The sequence below is a fragment of the Mustelus asterias genome, chromosome 13 (genome assembly GCF_964213995.1).
Source record: "Mustelus asterias chromosome 13, sMusAst1.hap1.1, whole genome shotgun sequence".
NCBI classification, from domain to species: Eukaryota; Metazoa; Chordata; class Chondrichthyes; order Carcharhiniformes; family Triakidae; genus Mustelus; species Mustelus asterias.
In genome coordinates, this window is record NC_135813.1 from 58,474,209 (window position 1) to 58,487,003 (window position 12,795).

The window sequence follows — 12,795 nt, forward strand, 5'->3', positions numbered from 1 at the left end:
TAATAAATAGGTCAGAATCTTATCATCGTTCATGCCAGTGGGATTTTCCCATCCCATTGCAGTGAATGAAGGTTTGGTTGGCCGCCAAATTCTCCGACCTCGCTGCAGCAGGAGCATGGCGTAAACGGCAGGTAGTCTTTCACCGTCTATTCAATTGAGATACCTCACAATTTTAAAAACCTCCAGAAAGTCCCGCCAAATTATTTTCTTGCACATTTCAATAATGCTCTATAAATACTAGCAATTAGATATCACATAACCTTTGTCCAATTCCAGTCTTGTGTACATACAGGTCAGTAACACAGTTTTATCACAATTTCAATTTCACCTTTAGAAAAATAGAACGTATCCAGAGCTTTGAAGTTTCTTAAAATATATTACAACCTCTCATGCATAGAGAGAAATAATCTTTTCTTATCATGCAAAAGCTGTTAAAAGTGTGCAAACTGTGTCCAAAAGATACGCTTTGCTACTCAAAAGATATGTTTGAATTGTCACAAATACAAGTTATTTAACAGAGCAATTAATTCTAAATTTCTAATATCAAATTCATATCTCCTCTGACATACGACTGTACTATACAGGGAAAGTATAACAAAACTATGACCATGTGATATCATCTCCCTTCAGATCTTCTGTTACTAAGAGAATATATCAATCTGTGTGATGTTCCTCAATTATGAAATAAAATTGGTCACAATTACTCACTGAACATGTTGAATAAATGGTGTGTGGGTAGCTGAACAGAGCGAGAAGCACATCACACAATTTTACATTTAAGAATTATATATTTTTCATCAGATAATAGTGGAATGACACATAATTCTAGGAACACATATCAGTTTTAAAGGAGTTCAAATGTCAGTTCAACACTGGAAACATTTCAGTTTCTCAAACAATCCAACTTGCTATAGTTGCCCTAAACTCATGTGAAATTTTAAAAAACATACATGTCACTCATAACATTCATTTCTTTGCTCAATACATTTTTTTTTAACCCTGCTGAATTAAGATCCTACCTGCAGGGATTTGAGAGAACATCTCCATAACCATGTGCATGTTTTTACGACAGATATCCTCAGGATCATTAAGCAGATCAGACAGTGGTATAATCACATCGTATTCCAAAAATGCAAACCTGCAGGAGAAAAGAAAACAAGGAGTAAATAATAATAAAAATATTGTGCAACAAACGTGGCATGACTTGGTATCATTAAACATACAATGAAATTTGTATTTGTTGCACTTCATGAAAGACTATATAAGCTGTTCACTTGTATGCATCTTTAATTTCAGGAAAATATTCGCTCGAATTACTTTTTTTAATACTGGCATTGTGTTCACTTCATCTTTTACATGGCTGAAATTTCTCTCACTTTCAGAATAGCATTTACACATTAAACACCATGTTTGATGGCCGGCTCAGGCACGATGGGCCGAAGAGCCTCTTTCTGTACTGTTAAACTCTATGACTCTAGTGCAGCTCACTTCTATTTTGTCCAGTTTATCAAGTCCTCCTCTTTAGCATAAGTGATTACACTTTGCTTTGTAAATAAAAGGCAAATATGGCATCAGATTCCAATGCCATTGTCACTGCTCCTATTCTTGATATAATCTAATAATAAAGTTTCAGAATGAAGAACATAGCAGCAAAAGACATTTAAAACTGGAATACACTCCCTCAATCCAATCCAAAATGGAGCAGAATAGCAGCAGAGAATGGAGTCTTTCATTGGTCACTCCTTCCCTGTTGGAGAATGACAGTGTATGAGAATCCCATCAGATTTCCCTGGCATTTGCCTCAGCTATCACAATTTCCTGGGACCATAAGAATTAGGAGCAGGTGTAGGCTTTACAGCCCATCGAGCCTGCTCCACCATTCAATATGATTGTGATTGATCTGATCATGGTCTTAACACCATTTTCCTGTTTGTTCCCATACCTTTCACTCCCTTGCAGATCACAAATCTGTGAAAGTTTATGTTAGGTATGAATCCAGCTAGTAGAGAGTTTTTCCTTTGACACCCACTGACTTCAATATTACAAGGGCTCTTAGCTGTCACACTCAAATGCTGCTTTGATGTCTTGGGCAGTCGATCTCATCACACTGTCGTTTCAGAAACTCCAAGTTATAGACCCTAAGTTTTACTTTTGATTTTGGCATTAGGGTGAATATAAGGTGTTTCGCTCCAGGCATAATTCAATTGACCCACGAGGAAGCTTTTATCAAAACAAGCTTTATTTAAGAACACAGTTAGAATATAACAAAAAGAATTGGCATAACTTTTACCAATTAAAATACTTCAACATGACAAAGTGTAATTCTTAATAGCTATCCATCTCTAATGTTCCAATTTAGCAGTATCCCCAGACATAAATTCCTTCTTAAGAACCAGTTAAAGCCAGAAACAGATGAGCTTCTGTCAATGCATGATTTCCAGCCTTTTAACACCTCTACACAGAGATCCAGACTGATACCTGTCTTCTGACTCTCATACAGCAGACCATCAGAGAAAGATCCACTCCAACACAGCAGAATCTCAAAGATAAGCCTCATCTCTGGCAGATCCCAGTCTCCAAACTTCAGAGACTCAAGCTGGAATTTTACCACCTCGCCCACTTCGGAATCAGGCTGGTGAGGCTCGCAGAACAGCCTCGGGCAGGATTTTATGAGCCTCAGGCGGGCAAGGCGGTAAAATTCCAGACTGAGAGTTACTTCTTCTTTTCACAGCTCCCAAGAAGTAACTGAGTTGTTGTTTTGTTTGTAAACCTAGCTCCACTCAGTCACATGATTGGTTCCCTGTCAATCATCCTAATCAAGCCCTACTCTGCAAAACCCCAGGGAAACACTAAGCACAACAAAACAGCATCAGTCCAGATTAAAAGAAACATTCTAGCAATTAAAAACAATTATACTGCTACAGGTTATAGACCCAGCAGCACTAATAAAATGGAAGAGACTCCTAAAAACAACCTGCACAGAAACATGACTAAAATATATTTCTTAAAGGCAACAGTATCATCACCTCTGAAATTAAGCTCCTGTGAGGATTCTAGAACTTGTGAAATTTACAGAGTTTGATTATTTTAAAACTGAGGCACTGGGGGAAGGGAGCCAGGGATGATTGTTCAGGGGGATTTTACTACTGTGATATAGAATACCAAATTTTCTTTAACTGATTTGCCTGGTTTTTCATAGACCAGTTAAAACCATCTGGAGCCTGTTCATGTATTTTCTTCTGATTTGCAGAATTTAATTATTATTATTTAGTCAATGCAAATCATTGAAGCCAAACAATAGCCTCATTTGTGGAGTTTTAGGCGATTAATCAACCACTTAGTCTGTAGGAGGGACATTGTTAGATGTTTGATTTCACAAAGAAATTAGAGAGAAGAGATATAAGATATTAGGGCCAAAGGGATCATGGGATATTGGGGGGGAAGGAGGGATCAGGATGTTTATTTTGATGATCAGCCATGACCAAAATGAATGGCGGAGCAGGCTCGAAGGGCCAAATGGCCTACTCCTGTTTCTATTTTCTATGTTTCTATGTTAAACTGGCCTTTTTAGTAGATGTTAAACTGGCCTGACAGCTTCTGCAGGAGTTGACAATTATACCCTGGTTCTCTCTTTGATTCTGTCTGCTGTACATTGGGGAGTCTGTCTCTTGCATTCCTTGACTTTCAAAAATTAGCATCTGTGTGCTTCCACTCATCTCTCAGTCATCTAGGTTAACTGCTTCTTGATGATAGGCGATTTGTATCTGATCTTATCTCGATTTCTGCTAATATTGTTACTGGAAAAAGGATGTATCTTATCATCCCCTTTGAATGTTGGCACCCGCTGTCACCAGGCATATTCTCCCCTGTTGCTGGACAGATTACATTCTATCATTCCCTTTATTAATTCGGGTTCTGCTGTTACCAGGCAAATCCATGACAAGGTGCTGAGTGTCAGAACTTGATCACATGTGCTGTACTCTTTACAGAAACCAACTTGGTCAACACTAAGGATGGTCTCCACTTGCGGAGATATGCATTGCAGGATAAGACACTCAAATATCTTAAAGCACACAGAAAGTACTGAAATCTGTAGTATAAGTGTCTACTACATATGGAGTTAATATGGGACTGAGTACAGTCCTGCCCACACATTGATGAAAGAGAGCATATTAGAGAGCACCAAATAATGACATCATGGTGGGGTGAGAAATAAACAAAGAAATAACTGATGCATGTAAAAATGGTACAGCAATTATCATGGAGGATTTTAATCTACATATCAAGTGGTCAAACCAGGTCGGTCAAGTCAGCCTTGAGGAAGAGTTCATAGAATGTATCCGCGATAGCTTCCTCAAGCAATATGTAACGGAACCGACAAGGGAGCAAGCTATCCTAGATCTGGTCCTGTGTAATGAGACAGGAATAATTAATGATCTTGCAGTTAGGGATCCTCTTGGAAGAAGCGATCACAGTATAGTTGAATTCAAAATACAGATGGAGCATGAGAAGGTAAAATCCAATACCAGTGTCTTGCGCTTAAACAAAGGAGACTATAAAAGGATGAGGGAGGAGTTGGCTAAGGTAGACTGGGATCAGAAACTTTATGGTGAAACAATTGAGGAACAGTGGAGGACTTTCAAAGCGATCTTTCACAGTGCTCAGCAAAAGTATATACCAGTGATAAGGAAGGACTGTAGAAAAAGAGATGATCAGCCATGGATATCTAAGGAAATAAAGGAGGGTATCAAATTGAAAGAAAATGCATACAAAGTGGCAAAGATTAGCAGGAGCCAACAGGATTGGGAAATCTTTAAAGGTCAGCAGAAGGCCACGAAAAAAGCTATAAAGAAAGGTAAGATGGATTATGAGAGTAAACTAGCTCAGAATATAAAAACAGATAGCAAAGGTTCCTACAAATATGTAAAACGAAAAAGAGTGGCGAAAGTAAACATTGGTCCTTTAGAGGACGAGAAGGGGGATATAACTGGAAATGAGAAAATGGCTGAGGCATTGAACAGGTATTTTGTGTCGGTCTTCACAATGGAAGACAGAAATAACATGCCAAAAATTGTTGACAGGAAGGCTATGGCAGGTGAGAACCTAGAAACTATCATTATCACGAAAGAGGTAGGGTTGGGCAAGTTAATGGGGCTAAAAGTAAACAAGTCTACTGGTCCTGATGGAATGCAGCCCAGGGTACTAAAAGAGACGGCGGGAGAAATAGCAAATGCACTCGTGGTAATTTACCAAAATTCGCTGAACTCTGGGGTGGTTCCCGCAGATTGGAAAACAGCAAATATGACGCCACTATTTAAAAAAGGAGGAAGACAAAAGGCAGGTAACTATGGGCTGGTTAGCTTAACATCTGTAGTAGGGAAAATGCTTGAATCTATCATCAAAGAAGAAATAGCGAGACATCTGGATATAAATTGTCCCATTGGTAAGACGCAGCATGGGTTCATGAAGGGCAGGTCATGTTTGACTAATTTGGTGGAATTCTTTAACAACATTACATGTGCAGTGGACAATGGGGAACCTGTGGATGTGGTGTATCTGGATTTTCAGAAGGCATTTGACAAGGTGCCGCACCAAAGACTTCTACATAAGGTAAAGGTGCACAGTGTTATGGGTAATGTATTAGCATGGATAGAGGATTGGTTAACTAACAGAAAGCAAAGAGTGGGGGTAAATGGGTGTTTTTCTGGTTGGTGATCAGTGACTAGTGGTGTGCCTCAGGGATCAGTGTTGGGACCACAATTGTTTACGATTTACGTAGATGATTTGGAGTTGGGGACCAAGTGTAGTGTGTCAAAATTCCAGATGACACTAAGATGGGTGGAAGAGCAAAGTGTGCAGAGGACGCTGAAAGTCTGCAAAGGGTTATAGATAATCTAAGTGAGTGGGCGAGGGTCTGGCAGATGGAGTACAATGTTGGTAAATGTGAGGTCATCCATTTTAGTAGGAATAACAGCAAAATGGACTATTATTTAAATGGTAAAAAATTGCAGCATGCTGCTGTGCAGAGGGACCTGGGTGTCCTTGTGCAGGGATCTCAAGGATTTGGTTTGCAGGTGCAGCAGGTAATTAAGAAGGCAAATGGAATTTTGTCCTTCATTGCTAGAGGGATGGAGTTTAAAAACAACGAGATTATGTTGCAGCTATATAAGGTGCTGGTGAGGCCACACCTGGAGTACTGTGTACAGTTTTGGTCTCCTTACTTGAGAAAGGATATACTGGCACTGGAGGGGGTGCAGAGGAGATTCACTAGGTTGATTCCGGAGTTGAGAGGGTTGGCTTATGAGGAGAGACTGGGTAGACTAGGGCTATACTCATTGGAATTCAGAAGAATGAGGGGAGATCTTATAGAAACATATAAGATTATGAAGGGAATAGATAAGATAGAAGCAGGGAAGTTGTTTCCACTGGCGGGTGAAACTAGAACTAGGGGGCTTAGCCTCAAAATAAGGGGAAGCAGATTTAGGACTGAGTTGAGGAACTTCTTCACACAAAGGGTTGTGAATCTGTGGAATTCCCTGCCCAGTGAAGCAGTTGAGGCCACCTCATTGAATGTTTTTAAGGTAAGGATAGATAAATTTTTGAACAGTAAAGGAATTAAGAGTTATGGTGAGCGGACGGGTAAGTGGAGCTGAGTCCACAAAAAGATCAGTCATGATCTTATTGAATGGCAGAGCAGGCTCGAGGGGCCAGATGGCTTACTCCTGCTCCTAGTTCTTATGTTCTTATTAGCTGCACCTAGGGGTCAGTGTGGTGTTGGACAAAGCTATGTGCAAACCTAAGCATGGAGATGGTTCCTGGCTTGTACCTTTTACTGTATATTTGTAAATAGTTCGAAAAGACTTACAGTTAACCCACTTCAGACTATGAAGACTTCATTAGAACCTACTGAGATGTAAACAGCACCCCACAACAAAATTTGTTCTTAAAAATAGGTGCAGGAGTGGGCCATTCAACCCTTCAAGTCTACTTCACCATTCATAATGATCCATTATGAACCATTCTCTGGTTCCTTTAGCTCCAAGAGCTATATCTAACTCCTTCTTGAAAGCACACAATGTTTTTGGCCTCAACTGCTTTTGTGGTAGAGAATGCCACAGGCTCATGATTCTCTGGGTGAAGAAATTTCTCCTTATCTCAGTTCTAAATAGTCTACCCCATATCCTCAGCCTGTGACCGCCTAGCTCTGGACTTCCCTGCCTCCGGGACTATCCTGCATCTGCCCTGACCAGTCCTGTTAGAATTTTATAGGTTTCTATGCGATCTCCTTAATTCTTCTCAACTCCAGCAAATATAATCCAAACCGACTCAATCTCTCCTCATATGTCAGTCCTACCATCCCAGGAATAAGTCTGTTAAACTTTCACTGCACTTCCTCCATACCAAGAACATCTTTCCTCAGATATGTAGACCAAAACTGCACACAATATTCCCGGTGTGGCCTCATCAAGGCCTTGTATAACTGGTAAGACATTCCTGCTCCTGTACTCGAATCCCCTCGCAATGAAGGCCAATATACCATTTGCTTTCTTCACCTCCTGCTGCACCTGTATGTGTACTTTCAGTGACAAGAACACCCAGATCTCATTGCACATTCCCCTCTCTCAATCTATAGACATTCAGATAATAATCTACCTTCCTATTTTTGCCACCGAGGTGGATAACCTCACATTTATCCACATCATACTCAGGGCAGAGAAGGTTGAGGGGGGACATGATTGAGATGCATAAAATTATGAGGAGCATAGATAGACAGGAAGAAACTTTTCACCTAGGTGGAGGGATCAATGACGAAGGGGCATTGAGATAAGGTAAGGCGCAGGAGGTATAGAAGGGATGCGAGGAAAATCTTTTTTCATCTAGAGGGTGGTGGGAGTCTGGAACTCACTGTCTGAAAGGCTGGTGGAGGCAGAGACCCTCATAACATTTAAGAAGTATTTAGATGTGCACTTGCGATGCCAAGGCATACAAGGCTGTGGACAAAGTGCTAAAAAATGGGAATGATTCCCTTTTGTAAATCCTTGCTGATTCTGACCAATCGTGTCATTGTTTTCCAAGTGCTCTGCTATTAAATCTTCCATAATAGACTCTAGCATTTTCCCCAATAGCAACACCAATCTGACTGGTCTATTTTTCCCAGCTTTCTCTCGACCTCCCTTTTTAAATAGAGGGGTGACATTAGCTACCGTCCAATCCGTAGGGACTGGTCTAAAGTCTAAAGGATCTTGGAAGATGACCACTGAAGATGGTAGTTTTCTCTCAGGTGCTAAGTATTGAGCTGAACAGCTAAATACTCGCCTAAATACAAAGACTCGCCAAAGACAGTAAGCTGCTTAAAGTCGTTCTTTATTGACCACCACATGCTGGGAGAAAGGCAGCTGAGTAATCCAACTCCTTTCTTAAGTTTACAATGCAGTGTCAAAACGGTTATACATTTTCGAAACTTCAATTCTCCGCCTACCCTGTCATCCTAACTCTTGGTACACATTATTTATCTTGGCTAATCGCATACTACCTTCCAGCACAATTAGGAATTCATTGGTCTATGGGACCCGGAAGTTCCTATCCACTGTTACTAAGCAACCTCACTTATGTAAATCTGTGAGATTCAAAAGTTGCCTTCCCAATGTAATCCACAGAGTTGAAAAGGTGAAGTTCCCACTGTCTCGTTCTGCTTCATTATCAGTAAGAATTGAATACTTTATATACATTGTAAATATTTCTATTCACATTGTGTATACTTCTATTCACTGTCTAAAGTATGATAGATAATGGTATTCTCCTTGACTCTTTTTGTTAATATGACTGTATTCTGTGGCTTATTGTTCCCAAAGAATGTGGCCTGTCTGGTCTAACCCTCTTCCCATGATGCTTCAGGGTAGCTTGCAATTTGACCAAGGTGTACAATACATTTAAAAAATACTTGTTTAAATCTGAAATACATGTTTAATTTCTATAGCAGCAGTTGTGTATGTGTCAATGCAAGTAGTACCTTGTATAAAATAAGTATAAGGCACATTGTGGTCCCTATTCTAAGTTAATTTCTCCTGTTTAGTAATTTTATTAGTTTTTAAATCCCAGGGTTTTCTGAATTCACCCAGGGTTTTCTGACTTTCTCTAACACCACTAATGCATCCATTATTTCTAGGGCTACTTCCTTAAGTGCTTGAGATGTAGATTATCAGTCCCTGGGAATTTATCGGCCTTCAATCCCATCAACACCCAATTTCCCCAACACCATTTCCCTACTATTATTGATTTCCTTCATTTCCTCCCCCTCAAGGGGGGAGGAAATTTCTAGTGTTATCTGTGTCCTCCCCTACGGAAACAGAACCAAAGCATGTATTTAGTTGGTCAGCCATTTCTTTGATCACAATTATAAATTCCGTTTCTGGCTGCAAGGGACCTACCAATCTTTTTCTCTTCAGTTCTTATGCACCCACAAGCTTACTTGATTTTCCCTTTCTTAATCATCCCTTTATCCTCCTTTGCTAAACTGCTCCCAATTATTAGGTCTGCTGTTTTTTCTGGCCAGTCTGTATGCCTCTTCCTTGGAACTAATACTACCTCTAATTTCTCTTGTAAGCCTTGGTTTGGCCACCTTCCCCGTTCTATTTTGCATCAGACATGAATGAACAATTGTTGCAGTTCATCAATGCGCTCTTTGAATGTTTGCCATTACCTATTCACCATCATCCCTTCAAGTAATGTTCCCCAATCCATCATAGCTGGCCACCGATGTGAGAATCTCAATTAAATGTGTTTAAAAATTAGATCTGCCAATGTGTGATAAAGAGAATGGCAAAGCAAAGTGCTACTACATATGATTGCACCAAGATGTAGTAGTAATGGTGTCTTCTTTGACAAAAAAAAACTAGTCTTTTATTCTGGGTGCAATCTTTCATAAATGATCTGTATATTTTTTAGATTTTACTTTTCGGAATGGTGTAAAAGAGAAAGAGAGAATAAATTGTTGCCAGTCATTCTTAAATACTGCCTTCCGAAGAATATGTTTCCCACAAAACAACTTGGTTCATAATTTCACGACCCACACAACATGCTCTCCTTTTCCTGACACCTTCCTGTTTAAGTGGACAAGATACTACAAATGTTCAACCTTCTCCATTGTTTAAGACTGGAAACACACATTCCATGTGCCATCACAAGTTACAGAAGCAAAACACCAACTGGGTTGCAGCTTGTCAAAACACCTCAATTTTGTCAGCAAGTGCACAACAAAGCTTTCCGTTTTGCAACACATTGCCACTCCAAACTCTCCATTTGTGACCTACTACACTAATCTAATGAAGCTCAATGTAAACTCGAGGAAAAATGTCAGTGAGTTATACTTATAAAGCGCCTTTAACAACAAAAAATATCCCAAGGTGCTTCAGAGAGTGGTAATTGAAAAATGGATACTGAGCACTCTCCTGAACCAGAGGTCACAGTCTGGGGATCAGTAGACCGTTTAGGGCAGAGATGAGGAAACATTTCTTCACCCACAGAATGGTCAGCCTATGGAACTCATTACCACAAAAAGTAGTTGAGGCCAAAACATTGTGGGTGCGATTTTCCCAGCTCGCTGCCCTGCTTAAGTAGTGCAGCGGGCCAGGTGATCTCAGCATGGGGCTGTAGTGGGATTCGTTGGTCGCAACTTTCCCAGGTCATTTTTTATGGCATAATCAGCCTTGTGTTGGAAACTAGCATGAGGCTGATCACCATATTTAAATTTCAATTTCAATATCATTAGCGAGCCTGGAACAGTATCATCTGGGCTTACTAATGTTTCCCCCCCCTCCACTAGGAGAGGTTGCCACCGGGGGGATTAAAGATGGCCCCCAACAGTGGGGACCAGGTATTATGACCTCACTGATGGGGGCAGAAGCCATTGACGCCCCCGCGGGAGGGTACACTTAGGGCAGTGTCAGCTTGGCACCCTGGCAGTGCCAAGGGAACAGGGCCTGAGGTGGGGGGAGATTCCTGGGGTCAAGCCAGGTGGTGGTGGGGAGGATGCTGCAGAGTGTGCATTAAGGATCGGTGGAGGAGGGAGGGAGAGGTCAATTGAGGCTGCCCATGGGTGGGTGAGGGGGGATCAGAGCTGGCCCAGGGGGGCTGGCGATCGGGGTTGGCGATATGCGGGGGGGGGGAGCAGGCAGGATCAGGCTACTGAGTTGGATGATCAGCCATGATCATAATGAATGTCAGTGCAGGCTCGAAGGGCCGAATGGCTTCCTCCTGTGCATTTTCTATGTTTCTTGGGACCAAAGAAAGAGATGTTAGGAGGGGCGGTTGGTGAAAGGAATGGGTTTTAGCTTGAAGAAAGAGAGATGTAAAGATTTCAGCAGGAATTTAAGAGCAAGGGCCTGGGCAGCTGATACAATGGCAGTCTATGATGGAATGAAAGTACACAGGAAGCACAAGCAGCCAGAGTCAGATAAAAGACGGTTTTGAAGGGCTGGAGAATTTACAGCAATAGGAGTGAAAAGGGTGATCCTTTAAACATAAAGATGAAGATTTTAAACTTGAGGCAGCAGCAGAGAGTTTCAGGTATGCTGACAAATGCATGTCAAGGAACCAGATAAATCTTTAATCCAGCTCAATTAAATACTCACTAAGGAACCATCTGGGGTTTAGCATTCAAATTTTACGTCTCGGAGTGAATGATGCCTAAATCAGTTTGCCAAACCAATTAAAATATCCAGTTCAGAGTAAATTTTGCACACATTATCAAAACGTAATAATGATACCTGCAAGCTACTGATTGAATTAATTCACTCTTTCTTGATTAATTGAGGAACACGTCAAACAACAAGCCTTGTATTAACATAATTTATTGACTACAAAATCAGAACTTGCAGGCAAATGAGCAATTAATAGATGTAATCAGAGTCAAATAACAGTGTGAATGACAGTCAATTTATAAACAAAATATGTAAGGCAACTCCATAGTATCACCATAATTCAGCACCAACAAAGTCAGTTATGAAATTAATGTTGAGATCAGTGTGTGAGACTATTGAAAACTGATTAAGTTAAATTTGGGTTAATTCACTCAATAACTGACTCGGTAACAGCTTTAGACAGCTGATAGATAAACATTATTGTATTAGTGGTTAGCAATGTTTTGAAGCTTACACAACCTGGTGATAATGAGACTTCGGTTGAATCTACTTTCTACCTTGTCTGCGCCACCTTGGCTGTAGGTTTTCACATTCTCCACTTGGATACTCTGTTCTGGTTGAGATCATCTTCAGGAGTGATAACATTACAGCTGACTGCCTGTTCTCCAACCTTTCCTGACATCACACACTATTTCAATCTGACTTCTGCAACCTTTGTTCTGAATATATTTCTTTTGATAAGGGTACCTATGTCATTAAGTTACTTATATGAGTAGATGAGAAAATGCAAAGGTAATCTTCTTCAAACTAATGCAAGAACTACTGTAAGAAAGTCTGAGACTACTTCTCCTCCCTGTTATACTACTTCTACCACTAACTATATGTATGCCTAAACATTCTGTCTTATATCTTCAAAGAGAAGTTTCTTCAACACATCATACTGTGGACTTCATGAAGGTGCAAGTCTCTGGCTCTAATATTAATCTGGAGACAGATTCTGCGAGGTGGCTGGGGGGTTGAAATCGTGTGAGCAAAACCCAGTGTAGAGCTCAGTAGTTTGGCTTTTGCAATCACAATTGAATTGAAGCAGTTCATTTGACCTTTGGGTTTTGCATATCCATCTCCAAGCTGCACAGCTGACATGATGCACAGCTGA

At 40.6% G+C, this 12,795-nt stretch overlaps 1 protein-coding gene across 1 annotated transcript in view; it reads right to left on the reverse strand.

The window, feature by feature from the left end:
* The window catches only part of rsph14 (radial spoke head 14 homolog), a 728,797-nt gene that overhangs the window by 687,596 nt on the left and 28,406 nt on the right, over positions 1-12,795 (reverse strand). Inside the window, exon 3 of the mRNA XM_078226841.1 lies at positions 1,020-1,138. Coding sequence (XP_078082967.1) covers positions 1,020-1,138 — 119 coding nt within the window. The remainder of the gene's footprint in view (positions 1-1,019; positions 1,139-12,795) is intronic.